Genomic DNA, 20,600 nt, shown 5'->3' with positions numbered 1-20,600 from the left:
GTAAATAAAATAAATGCCATAATTTCTGGCTTAGAGGCAATAGGGTATGGACAAATGAAGTTCTTTCCTATAGAAGCAAAGATTAGGCTGGTAAATATGGATGTAGGTGAGAAACCAGGAATGTGGTGCCTGGGAATCGAAGGGAGTAGGACTTCTCAAGGTTGGCATGGAGGTCAGTTTGCTGAAAAGAGATCTTAATAAGCTTAGAATGGGATGGTGTCTGCTAGACTAAAACATTTGTTTATTGGTTTTAGCAATTAGGATATTGTTCTTCACTGTGGCAAGATCAAGGTAAGTTACATACTTAGGGGGTGAATAAAAGATGCGGAGGTGGAGACAAAGTGTAGATAAAGACCAAACTTTCCTAAAGCTTACTGATATAGGAGGGGAAATAGATATAGCTAAGAGAGAACATGAGGTTGACAGAGGAATGTGTGTGTTTGTGTTTTTAAATACGGGGAAGACTTTAGCATGTTTAGGTACAGGAAGGACTCACTTGTAGACTTGTAGAGAAAGGGGTGAAAATGGCTGGAGTGAGGTTTCTGAGGATGAGTGTGGGAGGAAGAGGAAGGCTTTGAGCCTTTGCTGTATGTGAGACTGATTGGAAAAACTCCAGTCTTCTCCTGTGTTTCTCCTTTACTCTCACACTACTATCCCACTCACAACACTTCTGACACCAGATGTGTGAGTTTTTTCCCAGCACCAAGCAATTCTGTGACACCAGTTGGATGTCCTACAATTTAATCCAGTTCTGACATTATCTACGTGGAAATAACGTCAGGTCCCACTCAGTCCCATGAGACTGCCCTCCCTCCTTCAGATGCCAATAGCAGGTAGTAGGTCCCAGGTTACCCACAATCTCTATTGGACTTGGCTACAAATTGGAGATTCCCATGACATTCTCCTTTTGGATTTGATTATTTGCTAGAACAGATCATAGAACTCAGGGAAACACTTATGTTTACCAGTTTATTAAAGAAAATATTAAAGCAGGGGTCCCCATCCGGGCTGCATGGCAGGAGGTGAGGGGCGAGTGAGTGAGAGAAGCTTCATCTGTATTTACAGCCACTCCCCATTGCTCACATTACCACCTGAGCTCCGCCTCCTGTCAGATCAGCGATGGCATTAGATTCTCATAGGAGCGCGAACCCTACTGTGAACTGCGCACGCGAGGGATCTAGGTTGCACGCTCCTTATGAGAATCTAATGCCTGATGATCTGAGGTGGAGCTGAGGCAGTGATGCTAGCGCTGGGGAGTGACTGCAAATACAGATTATTATTAGCAGAGAGGTCTGACTGCCCAGAGACCATAATAATCAATTGCTTGCAGGCTCATATCAAAACCCTATTAGTGAGTGGCAAGTGAGAACAAGCTCAGGGCTCCCACTGATTCTGCATTATGGTGAGTTGTATAATTATTTCATCATATATTACAATGTAATGATAATAGAAATAAAGTGCATTATAAATGTAATGCACTTGAATCATCCCAAAACCATCCCTCCCTGCACCGGTCTGTGGAAAAATTGTCTTCGACGAAACTGGTCCCTGGTGCCAAAAGGTTGGGGACGGCTGTGTTAAAGAATACGGTTGAAGAGATACATAGGGTGAAGTCTGGGAAGGTCCTAAGCCTAGGAGCATCTGTCCCTGTGGAGTAGAGGTGTATTGTCCTTCCAGTATGTGGGTGTGTTCACCAGCCTGGAAGCTCTTTGAATTGCACGCCATTGGGATTTTATGGAGGCTTCTTCACATAGGCATGATCAATTAGTAATTCCATTTCTAGCCCCTCTCCCTTCTCTGGAGAGTGGAGGTGGGCCTGGAAATTCCAAGCTTATAATCATGGCTTGGCCTTTCTGGGTACCAGCTCCCATCCAGGAGCCCACCCAGAGTCACCTCATTGGAACAAAAGCTGCTTGCTTCTAGTGCTCTTATCGGTTAGGGATTTATAAGGGTTTCAGAAGTCCTATTTCAGAAACCAGGGGTAGAGACCAGTGTATGATTCTCTATTATCTCACAGATACCATGCTAGATAATTATCTATATTATCTGATTTAATCCTCCTGAAAATTCTATGCAGTGAATACTTATTCTTATTTTCAGAAATATTAAGTAACTTGCCCTACATCAGTCATACAATGGATACGTTTGTCTCTCTGCCTTTGTTCATAATCTTCTAGGATCTAGATCATCAGTAGAAGGACTAGCCTTAAGAGAGAGAGATGCTTCTTCCATAGTGATAGGAGGAAGGGAGAACAGGATGCAGTTAAGTCAGCCTCTATGCCAGTGATTCCTAAACCTGGAGTTTTATCAGAATTCCTAGGCACATTAGAGATTTAGTTGTTTTTTTAACACTATAGGACAAAGGATACATACATTGCTTTTATTTGGTGTTTTAACCTTGGCCGGAGGATGGCTAAAAAGTTATTAGAACTGCAAAGTAGTTGATTACGAATGTTTGTTTTTCCAGTTTCCATAATAACTATAAAACACTTAGAAAAGAAATGCTGTTGAAATGTGGAAGATGCTTAAATAAACAAAATAACGTACTTTAGATTCTTGATATTTTTGGATTGAGCCTTTTAGAGTCTCTTAATTTATTTAACTGTTTCAGGTTTTAAAGTGTGTTTTCCACCTTCAAATTTCAACCCAGACAACTTTTATTAAAAAATTATCATAATTTCTTTGTGGTACAGTTCCCTAGTGAGAAAGAGTGGATTTAGAGCTCTGTGCACCATGAGGCCTGGGATATTTTGGATTTACTTCATTGAGTTTATTATGAATTTTGATAACTTTGTGTGAGTGGCATTACCTATATCTAATTAGGAGATATTTGTTTCAGAAATTAATTTTCTTTTGTGTTTCTAAATTAGCTTCTCTCAGCAATGTTTGTTTTTAGGTTAGGATTTTGTGTCTTAACCTACTTCCTTGTTAGGGCTTACAGCTTGTAGGGCTGTGCTCTAACAGAGATTTAAAGAGAAGCTCTTTTTGTGCTAATGTTAGTTTTTAACTTTCAAAGAAAATTAATTTCCTGTCTACCAAACACTGGCAGCACTGTGATGTTCTGTAATGGCTTTAACAGCTAGTGGTTAATTCCATGCTGAGTAGAGTCAAGAGTGAACATTGTCTGCCTTCTGCTCCCATGTTTTATTTAGAGTCCAAGTATACTGGGCAGTGACATATCTTTCATTTCTGTATACAGAGAATTCTACAGTGCTTGTACACAGGTAGCTTTTATTGGATGCGTAGTCCCATAGAATTGTCATATTTTACAGACACAGGGCCCAAGAGATTGTTTCTATACATCCCTTATCTTTGTAGGTGAAAGAGAAGACTTTGGGTCGTTCAGAAACTTGCTCTAAGTTGGTGGTTCTCAACCTTATTGGACCCATTGCTCCATTTTTTTTTTTAACCAAATACTTTAAGCACCCTCTACCTTTTACTATCCTGAAAGAAATTCATAGATAATATAAGCCACCTTCTTTCTAATAAATCAACATAATGTTCTAATTATAAGATAAAAGGGAAATTTAAAAATTGATTTAGAGTAAAATGATAGGAATTTCAATATGTAAATGCATAGTATGACTGTATAAGTAGTCAGATACTTATATTTGCATACTAAATCACTGTGAATGTGACAGCTACAAGTGTAGGCTGACAGATATGCCAGGTATCAGTCAGTGACTCAGATAACACAATCGGGACTGTCATCAGTGATGTAATTTTTCAAAGTGGTGAACAACTCTTAGTGAAGTGTCAAATAAAACAAAGTATAATCTTCCCTTGATTTACAAGGTAATTGCCTTCCTGGAAATTGAGTGAATTTTATATTTATATGTAAAATGGAATTAGGTTCAAACGTCAGATAATTATAAATCAGGTTTTTTTTCACCCACATAAATGCCAGGTGAGGTATTTGACAGTTTTGTGGGATGCAGAATTGGACTTTGTTGTAAAGGATCGTCCTGGGTACAGAACATCTGATGTCTCTGGTCTTTAACTGCTGATTGTTAGTATTGGCTGCTCATCTTTGTGACAACGAAAAACACCCTCAAATTTCCAAACGTCTCCTTGGAGAGAACTACTGCCTTAAAATATACAGCTGAATTGTAGAATTGGGACTAGAACTTGGTCCCTTATTCTTAGTCTCCCCATTGTGCCATGCTGAAACGATACTTCAACTTGCTTCACATGTTATGCCCAGTATGACTGTTAATAATTAATTTTGAAATCTGAAGAAATGTTGCAAATAAGTCTTTCCAATAATTACAAACAGCACTCTGTCAGTGCTAATGATGTGCTTCTCAATTTGTTGTGATACTAAGTTATCATAAGTCAGGTTCTTCCTCTAGCTCTTCATTACCGTAAGTCTTGCTTTTAAGTCTGTTGTTGTTAACCTGCAGAATACAGTTTGACTCAGAGCCTTTTCTCCATCAAAGAGCTTCTAGCCTCTATTTCATTCAGCCAATAGTTAATGAGCACCTGCTGTGTGCTAGCAACTTTTTTAGGCAATAGGGACACAGTGATGAACAAAGCAGGTATTCCCACTGTTGTGGAGCCTACAGCCAAGTGGAGGAGAGAGGCCTTAAGCAAGTAAACACATAAATGAATATGGTTACAGGTATGTTCATTCATTTGTAATGGAGAACTATGAGAGAGAATAACAAGAAATCTCTGTGATTATGAAACAGTAGGAAAGGCCTCCTCGTAGAAGTGACATTTATTCTGAGATCTGAAGGACAAGTAAGCGTTAGCCAGGAGAACAGCTCCAGGTCAGGGAACAGGGTATTGAAAGGTCCTAGGGTAGGAGAGGTTGGCCTGTGGCTGGTGACTCTCCGGGCAGTAAAGCTACTTTGGTTACTAGGTTATCCTTGTTATTTCTTCTTTCTTCATTAACATTGCCCTGTGCTTATCTGGAATTACAGGCAGTTCCCTGAATGTATCTTACTATTTCATGCCCCAGTACTTTTTTTCTTTTTTTGGTACGTGCTATTTCCTCTTTCTAGAAGAATTCTTCCCACCCCAGATTTTCTTTTCATGGTCAGCTCAAAGATTGCCTTCTCTGATTTTCTTCAGCAGGCTTAGCTACTTATTTCTTTGAGTGCTTATTGAACCTTGTGTGTACCTCTGTCATAGCAGCTACCACATCATTTTGTCTGTCTGTTTCCCTCTTTGATAAACTTCTTGAGAATTGAGGTTGTATTTCATTTGTATAAATCCAAGACCTACTATAATAAGAACTTGACACTTAGTAGACAATAGTATTTATTTAGTAAATGGTCAAATGTATTCTTTTTTTTTTACTAATCCTTCATTATAAAACTTTCAAATATGTTCAAAAGTAGACACAATTCTCTTTTATTAAAAAAAATTTTATTGAAGTATAGTTGATGTACAATATTATATAAGTTACAGGTATACAATATAGTGATTCACAATTTTTAAAGGTTATACTCCATTTATAGTTATTATAAAATATTGGCTATATTCCCCATGTTGTACAGTATATCCTTGTAGCTTACTTTATACCTAATAGTTTGTACCTCTTAACACTCTACCCCTGTGTTCCCCCCACCATCCCTTCTCCCCACTGGTAACCACTGGTTTGTTCTCTATATCTGTGAGTCAGCTTCCTTTTTGTTACATTCTCTAGTTTGTTGTATTTTTTAAATTCCACATGTAAGTGATATCATATGGCAGTTGTCTTCTTCTGTCTGATTTATTTCACCGTACCATAATGGTATGGAGTGCATACCATAATGCACTCCAAGTCCATCCTTGTTGCTGCAAATGGCAAAATTTCATTCTTTTTTATGGCTGAGTAGTACTCCATTGTATATATATTACCATATCTTCTTTATGCAATCATCTGTTGATGGAAACTTCGGTTGCTTCCATATCTTGGCAATTGTAAACAATGCTGCTATGAACATTGGAGTGCATGTATTTTTTCTTTTTCTTTTTTTTTTAAAGATTTTTTTGACGTGGACTATATTTAAAGTCTTTATTGACTTTGTTACAATATTGCTTCTGTTTTGTGTTTTGTTTTTTTGGTCGCGAGGCATGTGGGATCTTAGCTCCCCGACCAGGGATCGAACCTGCACCGCCTGCATTGGAAGGCGAAGTCTTAACCACTGGACCACCAGGGAAGTCCCTGGAGTGCATGTATTTTTTCAAATTAGTGTTTTTGGTTTTTTTGGGTATAAACCCAGGAGTGGAATTGCTGGGTCATACGGTAGTTCTATTTTTAGTTTTTTGAGAAACCTCCATACAGTTTTCCACAGTGGCTACACCAATTTACATTCCCAGCAACAGTGTACGAGGGCTCCCTTTTCTCCTCATTCTTGGCAACATTTGTTATTTGTGTTCTTTTTGATGATAGTCATTCTGACAGGTGTGAGGTGGTATCTCATGGTGGTTTTGATTTGCATTTCCCTGATGATTAGACAGAATTCAGTAATGAATTAATATGTACTTGTCACACACCAATTTATGTCAGTCTTTAAAAAAATTTAATTTTTTTATTGATGTAATAATGATTTATAACATTATATAAGCTTTATGTGGACAACATTGTATTTCTGCTTCTGCATACTTTACAACATGCTTATCACCAAAAATTTATTTTTCATTCGTCACCATACAGTTGATTCCCCTTTACCCATTTTGCCCTCCCCCCAACCCCTTCCCCTCTGGTAACCACTACTCTGTTATCTGTATCTATGTGTTTGTTTTTGTTTGTTTGTTTTATTCTGTTTTTGTTTGTTTATTTTTTATATTACACATATGAGTGAAATCATGCTGTATTTGTCTTTCTCCATCTGACTTATTTTATGTAGCATAATACCCTCAGTGTGCATCATGTTATTGAAGATGGCAAGCTTTCATCTATTTTTATGGCTGAGTAGTATTCCATTCTCTATATATACCACATCTTCTTTATCCATTCATCTGTTAATGGGCATTTAAGTTGTTTCCATATCTTGGCTATTGTAAATAATGCTACAGTGAACACAAGGGTGCAGATATCTTTTCAGAGTAGTGTTTTCATATTCTTTAGATGATACCCAGACGTGGGATAGCTGGTTAATATGGTAGTTCTATTCTTAATTTTTTGAGGAATCTCCATACTGTCTTGCATAGTTACTGCACCAATTTAAATTCCCATCAATAGTGTACGAGTGTTCCCTTTTCTCCGTATCCTTGCCAACAGTTATTTCTTATCTTTTTTATAATACCTATTCTGACAGGTGTGAGGTGATTTCTCATTGTATTGTGGTTTTGATTTGCTTTTCCGTAATAATTAGTGATGTTGAACATCTTTTTATGTGCCTATTGGCCATCTGTATGTTTTCTTGGAAAAATGTCTGTTCATCTCCTCTGCCCATCTTTTAACTGGGTTGTCTGGTTTTTTGGTTGTTGTTGAGTTTTACGAGGTCTTTATATACTTTGAATATTATACCCTTTATCAGATATATTATTTACAAATATCTTCTTCCATTCGATGTCTTTGTTTTATTGATGGTTTTCTTTGCTGTGCAGAAGCTTTTTAGTTTGATGTAATCCCATTTGTTTATTTTTACTTTTGTTTCCCTTGCCTGAGGAGACATATCTAGAAAGATATTACTAAGACCAATGTCAAAGAGCATACTGCGTATGTTTTCTTCTAGGAATTTAATGGTTTCAGGTTTTACATTCAAGTCTTTAATCCATTTTGAGTTAATTTTTGTGATGGTGTGAGATAGTACTGTAGTTTCTTTTCTTTTTTTTTTTTTTTTTGTATGTGACTGTCCAGTTTTCCCAGAACCATTTATTGGCAAGACTGTCCTTTCTCCATTGTTTATTTTTTGCTCCTTAGTCATATATTGTCCATATATGTGTAGGTTTATTTCTGGGCTCTCAGTTCTGTTCCACTGATTCATATATCCGTTTTTCTGCCAATACCATGCTGTTTTGATTATTATAGCTTTGAAATATAGTTTGAAAAGAGGGAGTATGATACCTCCAGCTTTGTTCTTTTTTCTCAGGATTGCTTTGGCTATTCAGGGTCTTTTGTGGATCCATATAAATTTTAGAATTTTTTGTTCTATTTCTATGAAAAATGACCTTGGGCTTTTGATAGGGCTTGCATTGAATCTGTAGATTGCTTTATGTAATAAGGACATTTTTTTTTTTTTGCGGTACGTGGGCCTCTCACTGTTGTGGCCTCTCCCGTTGTGGAGCACAGGCTCCGGACGCGCAGGCTCAGCGGCCATGGCTCACGGGCCTAGCCGCTCTGCGGCATGTGGGATCTTCCCGGACCGCGGCATGAACCCGTGTCCCCTGCATCGGCAGGCGGACTCTCAACCACTGAGCCACCAGGGAAGCCCTGTAATAAGGAAATTTTGACAAGTTGTATTTTATTCTTTTTGTTGTGATTGTAAATGGGATTGTTTTCTTAATTTCTCTGCCAGCTCATTAGTAGTACATAGAAATGCAACAGATTTTTGTATATTGAACACAGCAACTTTGCTGTGTTCATTTATTATTTCTAATAGTTTTTTTTTTGTGTGTGTGTGTGTGTGTGTATGTAGTCTTTAGAGTTTTCTGTATATAAAATCATGTCAACTGCAGATAGTGACAGTTTTACTTTTTGTCTTTCCAATTTGGATGCCTTTTATTTATTTTTCTTGCCTAATTGCTCTGGCTAGGACTTCCAGTACTATGTTGAATAAGAATGGTGAGAGTGGGTATCCTTGTTTTTTCCTGATCTTAGAGGGATAGCTTTCAATTTTTCACCATTGAATATGATGTTAACTGTGGGTTTGTCATATATGGCTTTTCTTATGTTGAGGTACGTCCCTTTGCTATCCATTTTTTTTAACCATAAATGGGTGTTGAATCTTGTCAAATACTTTTTCTGCATCTATTGAGATGATCATATGGTTTTTTCCTTCATTCTGTTAATATGGTGTATCACATTGATTGGTTTGCATATATTGAACCATCCTTGCATCCCTGGAATAAATCCCACTTGATCATGGTGTATGATCCTTTTGTTGTATTGTTGATTTCATTTTGCTAATATTTTGATGAGGATTTTTTCATTTATGTTTATCAGAGTTATTGGCCTGTAATTTTCTTTCTTTGTAGTGTCTTTGTCTGGTTTTGGTATCAGCATGATGTTGGCCTTGAAAAATGAGTTAGGAAGTGTTCCCTTCTTTTCAATTTTTTGGAATAGTTTGAGAAGGATAGATATTAAATCTTCTTTGAATTTTTTTTTTTTTTTTTTTTTTTGCGGTACGCAGGCCTCTCCCTGTTGTGGCCTCTCCTGTTGCGGGGCACAGGCTCCGGACGCACAGGCTCAGTGGCCGTGGCTCATGGGCCTAGCCACTCCGCGGCATGTGGGATCTTCCTGGACCGGGGCACGAACCTGTGTCCCCTGCATCGGCAGGCGGATTCTCAACCACTGCGCCCCAGGGAAGCCCTTTCTTTGAATATTTGATAGAATTTAGCTGTGAAGTTGTCTGGTCCTGGACTTTTTGTTTTTTGGGAGCTTTTTGATTACTGTTTCCATCTCTGTACTAGTGATTGGTCTATTCACATTTTCTGTTTCTTCATGATTCAGTCTTGGAAGTTTGTATGATTCTAAAAATTTGTCTGTTTCTTTTAGGTGTCCTATTTGTTAGTGTATAGCTGTTCATAATATTCTTTTATAATCCTTTGTATTTTTGTGGTATCCATTGTTATTTCTCCTCTTTCGTTCCTGATTTGATTCATCAGGGCCTTCTCTTTCTTTTTCTTAGTGAGTCTAGCTAACGGTTTGTCAATTTTGTTTGTCTTTTCAAAGAACCAGCTCCTAGTTTCATTGATCTTTTCTATTATCTTTTTCATTTTTATTTCATTTATTTCTGCTCTGCTCTTTATTACTTCCTTCCGTCTACAGCCATACCACCCTGAATGTGCCCAATCTTGTCTCTATTACTTCCTTGCTTCTACTAACTCTGGGCTTTATTTGTTTTTGTTTTTCTAGCTCCTTTAGGTGTAAGGTTAGATTGCTGAGATTTTTCTTGTTTCTTGAGGTAGGTCTGTATTGCTATAAATTTCCCTCTTAGTACTATTTTGCTGTATCCTGTAGATCTTGGTATGTTGTATTTTCATTTTTATTTGTCTTCAGGTAATTTTTGATTTCTCCTTTGATTTCTTCATTGATCTAATAGTAATATTTCAGTAGTATGTTGTTCAGTCTATACATATTTGTGATTTTTCCAGTTTTATTCTTGTAGTTGATTTGTAGTTTCATTCTATTGTGGTTGGAAAACATGCTTGATTTGTCTTCTTAAATTTATTGAGACTTGTTTTGTGTCCCAACGTATGTTCTATCCTTGAGAAAATTCCATGTGTACTTGAGAAGAATGTGTATTCTGCTGCATTTGGATGGAGTGTTGTGTACAATTCTATCAAATCCATCTAGTCTAATGTTTTATTTAAGGCCGCTAATAGTAGGGGTGTTAAAGTCCCCTACTATTATTAGTGTTGCTGTCAATTTCTCCCTTTAGGTCTGTTAATTGTTTCATATATTTTGGTACTTATATGTTAGGTACATACATGTTAATCACTGTTATATCTTCTTGATGAATTGCCCACTTTATGGTTAGATACTGTCCATTTTTGTCTCCTGTTGACCTTTTTGGCTTGAAGTCTATTTTGTCTGATATGAGCATGGATACCTCTGCTTTCTTTTGGCTCTGTTTGCATCGACTATCTTCCATTCCTTTACTTTTAGCCTGTATATCTCTTTAGAGCTAAGTGGTGTCTCCTGGAGGCAGCGTATAGTTGGGTCTTGTTTTTTAACCCATCTAGCCACTCTCTGTCTTTCAATTGGTGAATTCAATCCATTTACATTTAGTGTGATTATTGATAGATGAGGATTTAGTCCTGCCACTTTATCTTTTGTGTTCTGGTTGCTCTATATTTCTATTGTTTTTCCCTGTGTTTCTGTTTGCCATTTTGTGTTGGTGATTCTCTATTAAACCTTTCTCAAATTCCTCTTCTTTTTGTTCTGTATCTCTGCTCTATGTTTATGTTTTGTGGTTACCCTGAGGTTTTTATTAAACCTCTCCTAGAGAAAATAGTCCTTTTCCTGCCGATAGCATCTCACCTTCTTTTACCTGTATAAATTCTGTCCTTTTCCTCTTCCCTTTTTATGTTTTTGTTGTCTCAAATTATCCTTTTTCATGTTGTGAGTTTGTTACCAAACTGAGATAGCGATAGTTATTTTTCTGCTTTCTTTAAAACCTATTCTGATAAACAGTTGCAATTCTCTGGTTCTGTCTATTTATCACCTTGCTCAAAGTTTTGTGTATTTTTGCTCTTTTGTTTCTAGTAAAAGAGCTCCTTTTAACATCTCTTATAAGGCAGGTTCATCTAGTGTTGATGAACTTCCTCATCGTTTGTTTGTCTGGGAAAGTATTTCTCCTTTATATCTGAATGACAACTTTGCTGGATAGAGTATTCTTGGGTGACAATTTTTGTCTTTCAATATTTTGAGAATGTCATTCCACTCCCTATTGGCATGTAGGGTTTCTGCTGAGAGATCTGCTGATAGCCTAATGGGAGATCCTTTGTAGTTACTATCCTTTTTTCAATGGCTGTCTTTAAAATTCTGTCTTTGTCATTGACTTTCAACAGTTTTAATATTATGTCTTGGAGAAGGTCTTTTGCATTGAGGTGGTTAGGTGTTCTCTGAGCTTCATGGACTTGTATGTCCAGTTACTTCTCCAGGTTTGGGAAGTTCTCTGCTGTTCTTTCTTTAAATAATCTCTCTGCTCCCTTCTCCGTCTCTTCTTCTTTTAAGATACCCATTATCCAGTTCCTAAAAGAATCACAGAGCTCTTGTAGAATTTTCTCATTTTAAAAATATCTTATTTCTCTTTCCTTTTCTACTTGTATCATCTCTAGATTTCTACCATTGAGCTCACTAATACTCTCTTCCATATGCTGTGCTCTATTTCCAGTGTCTTCTAATGCATTCTTCATGTTGTTTACTGAGTTCTTCAGCTCCAGAATTTCTGTTTGGTCTTTTAGAGTTTCAGTCTTCTTGGTAAAGTATTCCTTCTGCTCATTAATTTTATTTCTGAGCTCATTAAACTGCCTTTCTGAGTTTTCTTGTATCTCGTTCAGTTTCTTCATGATAGCTACTTTGAATTCTCTATCAGTTAGATTGAAATATTCTGTGACTTTTAAGTTTGGTTTCTGGAGATTTGTCATTCTTTTTGTCGTATAGTATTACTGTGGTTCTTCATGGTGCTTAATGAAATGTTCCTCTGCTTGTGCATTTGAAGTTAAATGACAGGTTAGAAGTGAGAGTGCTTTCTTTTGTTCTTTGGTAGGTGGTGCTGTAACACAAGTTTTTGGTTTCTCTTATCTGTGCTACCTCTGGTTATTTTTGAGAATTGGCACTTTCCAGCCCCCACTGTCTTTGTAAGAGGTGTGGCTCCATGCCTTCTTTGTCACTTCTTGTGCCTCTGTGGTAGTTGCTGCTTTGCTTCTGCCTGAGCTGCTATGTCATGAGGATGGTAGGCTCTTCCCTTGTGTCTGGGATCCCCTGAGACACAGGCTCTGCTGCGGGAAGAGGAGGATAATTGGAGGGGAGCAGGGTTGTGCAGGCTCCTCCACCATGTTGAGTGTCATAAGGGTTCTGCTACTGTGGATGGGGGCCAGGGCTGTGGGAGGGACAGGGTCCCAGGCCCCACTTCCACTGCTTCCCAGTTACCTGTGGCCACGGGCGCTCCCACAGTTGGGAGACCAAAGTCATGTGTGCTGGTTCTCCTGCTGCTACTGGGTTTTCTGAAGCTGTGGGCTCATCCGTCTCGGTCATAGGGCTGGGATTGCAGGCACCGACTTCACTGTTCCCTTGGTTCCGCCTCCTCCATGTGTTCCAGCCCACCCACCTTTAGATATACAGATGTGTGGAATTCTCCAGTGTCCTGTTGAGTTGGGCAGAGGTATACCTTTGTTGAGTTGTGGATGTTTTGCGGGCTGTAGATTGAAGGGGAGAGACAGAGGTAGCCATGTTTCTGACAGCACTCCCATGAGGGATATTCTTTTGAAAGACCTGAAGACCCCACACCTCATCCATCCCCTCCCTCCCTGCCACCAGGACCCACTCTCCACTAACTCTGACTTTCTTCAGTGGTAATACTTGGAAAATAGAAATACATGGATGTGACACAGATCAAAGATGTTAAGAATGTGTTATAGTGATCTCATAAACCAGACTTTGGCAGTATGAAATAGTACTTAATTGGTTGCACTGAATTAGAGCATACCATTAAAGCCCTCTTGTCTTTATGTAAAGTTAATAAAAGATGAGTAGCAGCAAAGAACTAGGTTGTTCTTTCGTTTTGATATTACTGGTATTGACATTTACTATAAGTACAATTATTTTTTTCACATTATTTAGGTGAGTTTTAAATCTTTTTAACCTCATTATCTTTTGACCTAGAAAAAATATTTTTCTATTGTAGGAAACTGAAACCAGTATGTTACGTAGTATGAACAAGGTTTTGAGCCTTGGTTGGCGCTAGGGCAAAGAACCTCTAGTTCAGAGAGTTTTATATAGGGCTAATTCAGCCTTCCTCCGATGCCTTAAAAATGTTTTTTCTTTCAGCAAAGTAATACAATATTTAATTTTCATAAAATACTTTTTACGTTTTTCTTTTCCAGAGAGTAATGCCTTCTAGCTTTTTCTTGCTGTTGCGGTTTTTCTTGAGAATTGATGGGGTGCTTATTAGGATGAATGACACAAGACTTTACCATGAGGTATCTATTCTCATTTAATGAAAGTACTAATTGACATTGAGCTTGTTCATGTTTTTATGTTGTCAGTCTGACAGTTTGAAATTCAGTAGTGCTTTATATTATATGGCTATTTGTCTAACCTTTAAGATTGGGTGTGTCATATTCACTGTTGACTGCACAGTTATCGAAACATTAAATCTTCTTTTCCAAAAGTTCTACGAGTTGAACATGTTTTCCAAAAGACACTCCCTGGTAAAGGGGAGGCTGATGCTTTTTAAAAACCTCTTAAACTTAATCTCTTTAAGAAAACTGTCCCTTAACTCTTACTTTTTTTGTAGTATGTGTTGTTTATGTAATATCCTGATATTAGAAATACCAATCTCATGGCCTCCAGAAATTTGTATTATACAATTATTTTGATAGTTGTTTTAATATTTGAAAGCTCTGTGCTCCATTTCAAGGAACTGTTAACATACGAAGTTTTTAAAAAAATAAGTGAAGAAAGTAGGGGGGAGACTTAAATTGAGTCATGAAAATTCTTCTTGTAGCTTTATAGCAGCCTATCCTTTCTGAATGAATTTTTAACGTCATATTTGTGATCACATAGAATGACGAATGAAAGAAGAAACCAGCAGTATCAGTCAGGGTAATCGTAGTAATAGTTAACTCTCCTAACAACCCTATGAAATAGATGCTATTATTATCTCTGTTTTACAGCTGAGGCAACTAAGGCAAAGAGAGATTAAGTAACTTGCCCAAGTTATACAGTTAATAGGTGGCAGAACTGGAATTTAAGCCCAGTAAGATGCGATTGGATTGGTATTTTCCTAAATCCTGCACTTTCTTTTTCTTTTGAAACAACATGGTCACTGTGATGGATCTTTTTCTTTTTAAAAGTGATAGTAAAGTACTAAAAATAAGCTATACTTTACTCCCTCAGAAAAAATGAAATCTAAATTTTTAGAAATGCTTATACTTTAACTCAACAATATTGATTTTTTTTTCAGAATTTATCCTCAAAAGATTCTTACATACAGTAACCCACAAATATTGATCAGGCAGCTGTATAGAGTTGTATATATAAAATATTCATGGCAATGCTATTGTTTATAATAGCTAAAAGGAAAGAAGGAAGGCGCTATAATGCCCATTGAATGAGCATTGATTAAATGGCCATTTATATCCTGTTGGCCTACAACAAATAGACTGCCAGATATTTCTCCAGCAAAGTTGGAATTATTCGGGATCAGCAGAAAATTGCAATTCAGGTCTGTAACCATGGTGAGCCATGTGCAAGTCCCCACATGGCAAGGGAAGGAGAATGCTTTTATAGAGAGGAAAAGGAAAATGGGAGTGCTACAGTAAAGAGAGAATCCATGACTTTCCATTGGTTGAGTCCTTGCCAGGAAATAAGAGGAGTCTTTCTTTTTTCTGTTGGGCTCTGCTATGGTTGCTGGGTATGAGAGCTCCCCATTCTAGTCTCCCAAATCTATTTAATTGAGGTTTCTGTTTATTAATTTTTTACAGTCCATATAGTAGAAAAATATGCAACCATTAAAATTAATGGCAGAAAGTTGTTTAACTGATTTGGAAAGATGCGCATATTAATGTTGACTTTTAAGATGCAAGTATGAATCTATATAAGATTTTATGTAGAGATTTATAAATGTTAAGGTTAGTGTTATCTGTAGAGATTGTGATTGCTGATTTATACTCTATACGTTTATAGTATTTGATTTTTTTTAACAATGAGCATTAACCTGTTTTGTTGATATAAAAGATTGAAACTTTAAGGGAGCATAATCTTGTGATTTTTCTTTTATTAAATAATGTTTTACCAAAAAAACAAATTGTAATAAATTGCTTTCTAAAACCTCACTTTAAAAAGTCTTAAATGGGAAAATTGAAGTACCAAAAAAGTGGCTGTAAATAAACAATTTGATAAGAATTTATTAGAAATGGGAAAGAATAAAACTTGTTTAAACTTTTTTGGGGAGGAACATAAAAGTAGCCACAGTTATGTAGGTAGATGGTAATATAGCTTAAGGAAAAGATGTAGTTCCAAACTTGAAGTAATATTAAAATCTCTTGCATATCTCATTTACAAACATACACATTTTCTTTCAAAGTAAAACCTTTGCTTGTGTTTTTCTTACATGATAATTATTAAATCTGTTTACATATGTGTATCAGATATTAATGTGATTTATAGAGATTGGAATTAATAATTCAGAATTCTTGAATTAGTTATCTCACTGTAGAATTAGATGTTCTTATCAGACTTAATGGTACTTTCACAACCTGTTCTAAAATGTGGGCAGTTCTGTTTAATAGAAAGGATTTTGTTAATCAATATAAATAAATTTATTGCAATTTTTTTGATTCTTAAACATAGGCTGACAAGACCTACATGTTACGAGAATATACATCACGAGAGAGCAAAATTGCTAATTTAATGGTACAGTATTTAAATATCAGTTTTTAGAAGTTAAATTTTAATGTTTTATTTTAAGTATGGTATTCCCCCCATGCCCCACCCATCCACCAAATCTACATCCCTAAATCCATTCATTTACCTAATAGGGCTCTATAGGAGAAATCCTATTGGAGCATATTTTTTCTGGAACTTATCTCAATTACAGTTAGAGTTGTTAGGTACCTTAACCATCATCCAATCCGATTTCCACATTTTATTTTGGAAAAACTGAGACCCAGAGGTGTGACTCCAAGTCGCACAGCTAGTTGGTGGTGGAGCTGCAATAGGATGTTCTTTCCATGACTTACTTTTGGGGGCATAATCTCCCCTGCTTTTTTTTGCTCCCCTGGGACTTGTAAAGGGTTTCTACAAGTCTATAGCATTTGATAATGGGTTGTTTAAAAATTGATACCTTCCTGCTAACTTGATATTTTTTATTCACTCTTAGTGTTTATTTCTGTCTATATATAGAATATACATAGGTTAGAAAAGTTATATAGGGTCTCTTGTAGACCACATATTGGCATCTAACTGGAGGCTAGTGCTTTCAAGGTACAAAAATAACAGGAAAAAGGGATTAGATTAAGATGTATTAAATTCTTAGAACATTTATGGGAGCATTATAAATGATATATCCCTATGATCTTTGAGGAAACCATCTAGTAACAGAGCTGAGTCAGTAACAAGAGATATCTGATATTATTAGGAACACCTGATGATGCGCTCGCTCTCTCTCTCTCTCTCTCTCTCTCTCTCTCTCTCTCTCTCTCTATATATATATATATATATATATATATATATATGGCATCTCATTTTAAAATTGGCATGCTTTAGGAATGCTTGAACGAAAGCATTTTCAAAACTATCAGTGCAGTAATTTAATATATGCTAATATGATTTATGTATTTCCTAGCATGTTTCACCTTCCCTCTTCACGGAACCTAATGAAATATCACAGTATTTGCCGATAAAGGAGGCAGTTTGTGAGAAGCTAATATTTCCAGAAAGAATTGATCCTAACCCTGGAGACTCAAAAGAATGTACACCTGTGGAATAGAACTTATTACAACATATACTGACCGTGGAATCCGACTGGAGACCTTGGGGCTATTTGGAGGGGGTATTTTTATTATGAGAATTAATTGCCTTGTCTATGTGCAGATTTTCTGTAGCCTTAAAGGAAAAATAAATAAATAAAAGAGTGTCGCAGGCAGTTTCCACTCAACTGCTGTTGTACTCTCTGTCTTCAAATTCATATTCCAGAAATTTATATCTTCTGGAGTTAAATTCAGATTTCTAAATTGTCACAAAGTGGGGTCTCACCAGTAGGGGGTGATGTGTGTATCTCTCAGAAGCAGTGGCCATAACCTGTGTCTATCATGAAACACTATCTTCTACCACGAGGAAGTTACTTTAAATCAGTGAATCGTAACACCTTGTGACTTTCATATGATTCCTAATTGTTCACGTTGATGTAGTGGCACTTTACCTTGGGTTTTTTGGTGTTTATTCACACTTCTGGAGAGTCATGACTTGCCTCCTAGGAAATTGATCTCAAATGATCTGTACCCAGAAATTAAAAAAAAAATTACCCTCCTAAATTTTAATTGGCTTTTGAAGTTTAAAGAAAGTTTCAGACATAGAAACAAATAAACAAGGTTTTTGGAGAACTTAAGGTGTTATGTCCATGGAAACACACAATCATGGTTTGCCACTGACAGGATGTCAGAGCTGTCTCTCCTCCATCTTTAGGTGCTTTTTCTTATGTGTGGTTCTATTTGTACTGACGTTTTTTACTTCCAGCTTCCACGCACCCTCAGAGTGAATAAATCTTTTGGATATTGAATTTGATATTGGTCCTAAAAAGTTTGAAGTGTTAATATGGATTGTTTTAAGCAAAAATTACATCAGCCTCTGAAGCAACCAGATTAATTTTCTGCCTAAAATATTTGAAGGGTAGCTGTGGAGGAGGAAGGGGCTTATTTTAAAATCTAAAAGCCATTTTTTCTTTTTTAAATTCATGTTTTTGGGAATTCCCTGGCAGTCCAATGGTTAGGACTCCACGCTTTCACTGCCAAGGGCCTGGGTTCAGTCCCTGGTCAAGGACCTAAGATCCAGCAAGCCGTGCAGCATGGCCAAAAAAAAAAGATTCATGTTTTTAACATTACAGGGGATCCAATAAAGTGTAATTAATTAGTACAAGATCTAGGTAGTACAGAAAGTTTACAAAAGTAAATTTGAAATCCATTTGGTTATTTTGATGGTGACCCTTTAAACATTTTATATTCTTTTCTGCCTTTTAAAATGGTGTCCATAAAGTAGCAAGTGGTTATAAAGCACCAAGTAAGAAATTACTTTAAATGGATTTAAAAAAATATTTTTTTTAAAGGGCAGGGGAAAAGAATTACCCCCTTTTTTTCTTGTTTGAAACAGCTCTTGTACATATTTCCACTTGATACATAAATCATTAAAGAAGAATATTTAATTGTAAGTATTAGCAAAACTCTTCAGGTATTAGCCTGAAGATAAATTTTAGTGAAACAAATACAGTTGGATATTCATCATTACTCAGACTCTGGTGTGTTGTTGTGTATATTGTTTTTTTAGCTAATTTTATTAGCTAAATTTGGTCACAAATGATTTGGGTATTTGTTTGCTCTCTGCTACATCACCTTCAAGGTATAGGAAATCAGGATTTTGTTGGCTTTGAGAAAATACGTGGCATGTTCACTGTATGTTAAGTATACCGGTACTTAATGTTTTCCCTTAGGACAGAAAAGTGTATATATTGTACTCTGCTTTCTGTTTATTTGCCATGCAGATTTGAACAGAGCAGACTCTTTAGTCATACAAATTATTAAAAAATGAAAAACTGTAATAATATTTATTAGTTGAATTAGAGGTTTCTGGGCAGCATCATATTACACATATATTTTTAACTTGATTCAGATGTCTTAGTCCCTGAGTCAGTCTTAAATTACTTATTTTGAGAATCCATTGTTAAAAATTGTAGAATTGACTGTTCTATAGAAGAAGGTGGGAGGTGGATAGGATGAGTGTACTTTTGAAAGCTTCATTAGTTTATTCCTGTGGAGAATGCCAAGAAAACTTATATTTGCCCATTGCTAAACAAGACATATACCATTTTATATTTATTTGTTCCAAGTGTCTTTTTGTAAGAGGAGAATAAACAATAAGTAATTACCCATCTGTGTTTTGCTATTTCATTTACTTTCGTTTTTCTTGAAGCTTAATTAAAAAATGGTTTGGTATACCTTTCTTGTTTGTGCTTTATGTTTTGAACTTGGTCAACATTATAGCCAGATTCTCCAGACAGATTGTAAATGAAAATCTAACAGATAGTCCAGAATATAATCCTCCAGTTTAGCTACTGGGCTCTTGTTCTTCCTCTCCCTCTGTCCCCTAGTGTGGGTTGGCCAAAAAGTTCATTTGGGTTTTTCCATAACATCTTATGGAAAAACCCAAATGAAATTTTTGCCCAACCCAGTACTTCTGTGGATGTTTTAATTAGCCATTGTTTTCTCTATGATAGATTAATGCTTTCTGCTTTTGAAAATATAAATATTTGCGGTATGTATCATTCCATTTAGTTTTAAGTACTGTCCAATATGGTGCTAGGTAGAGGGGTTACAGTAATGAAGAGATTATTCAGTTGGCCCTCCGTATCCTCAGTTTCTGCATCTGCGGATTCAACCAATCATGGATTGAAATATTGAAAAAAAAAATTCCATGGGGCTTCCCTGGTGGTCCAGTGGTTAAGACTCCGTGCTCCCAATACAAGGGGCACAGGTTCAATCCCTGGTAGGGGAACTAAGATCCTGCATGCCCCGCGGCGTGGCAAAAAAAAAAAAAAAAAAATTCCAAAAAGCAAAACTTGAATTTGCGGTGTACCCGGCAGCTATTTACATAGCATTTACATTGTATTTACACCTATCTACATAGCCTTTACATTGTATTAGGTATTATAAGTAATTTAGAGATGATTTAAAGTATATGGGAGGATGTGTGTAGGTTATATGCAAATACATCATCTTATATAAGGGACTTGAGTATCCTCAGATTTTGGTGGGGGGAGGGGACTGGAGTCAATCCTCTGTGGATACTGAGGGATGACTGTATTATATGTCTTCATGGAGTTAAAGTCTAATGGAGGAGACAAAGTAAAAATAATTACAAATTTTAGTAATTGCAATGACAGAAATAATACTGACTTTAAAGAGAATAACAAAATCACCTTTGGTAGAAGTAGAGTTCTACCTGGAAAAGCATGTATAAAGCCTCAAGAGAATGTCACTCCTAACTTACCCAGGAGAAAAATCTG

At 36.5% G+C, this 20,600-nt stretch overlaps 1 protein-coding gene across 2 annotated transcripts in view; it reads left to right on the top strand.

Moving 5' to 3' along the window:
• The window catches only part of TIPRL (TOR signaling pathway regulator), a 35,962-nt gene extending 16,498 nt beyond the window's left edge, over positions 1-19,464 (top strand). The window contains exons 5-7 of one of the 2 annotated variants that reach the window (XM_029230903.1): positions 13,708-13,803; positions 16,178-16,240; positions 17,172-19,464. In XM_029230903.1, the coding sequence (XP_029086736.1) occupies positions 13,708-13,803; positions 16,178-16,240; positions 17,172-17,315 (303 nt within the window). In that variant the 3' untranslated portion in view covers positions 17,316-19,464. The remainder of the gene's footprint in view (positions 1-13,707; positions 13,804-16,177; positions 16,241-17,171) is intronic. The other variant, XM_029230905.1, reaches the window with a different exon arrangement.
• Positions 19,465-20,600: the final 1,136 nt, after the last annotated feature.

This window comes from Monodon monoceros, unplaced genomic scaffold, assembly GCF_005190385.1.
Source record: "Monodon monoceros isolate NGI ecotype Baffin Bay Population unplaced genomic scaffold, NGI_Narwhal_1 Super_Scaffold_18, whole genome shotgun sequence".
In the NCBI taxonomy this organism is placed as follows: Eukaryota; Metazoa; Chordata; class Mammalia; order Artiodactyla; family Monodontidae; genus Monodon; species Monodon monoceros.
Note: the sequence above shows the minus strand (reverse complement) of the source record. Positions and strands in the feature narration are given on the sequence as shown.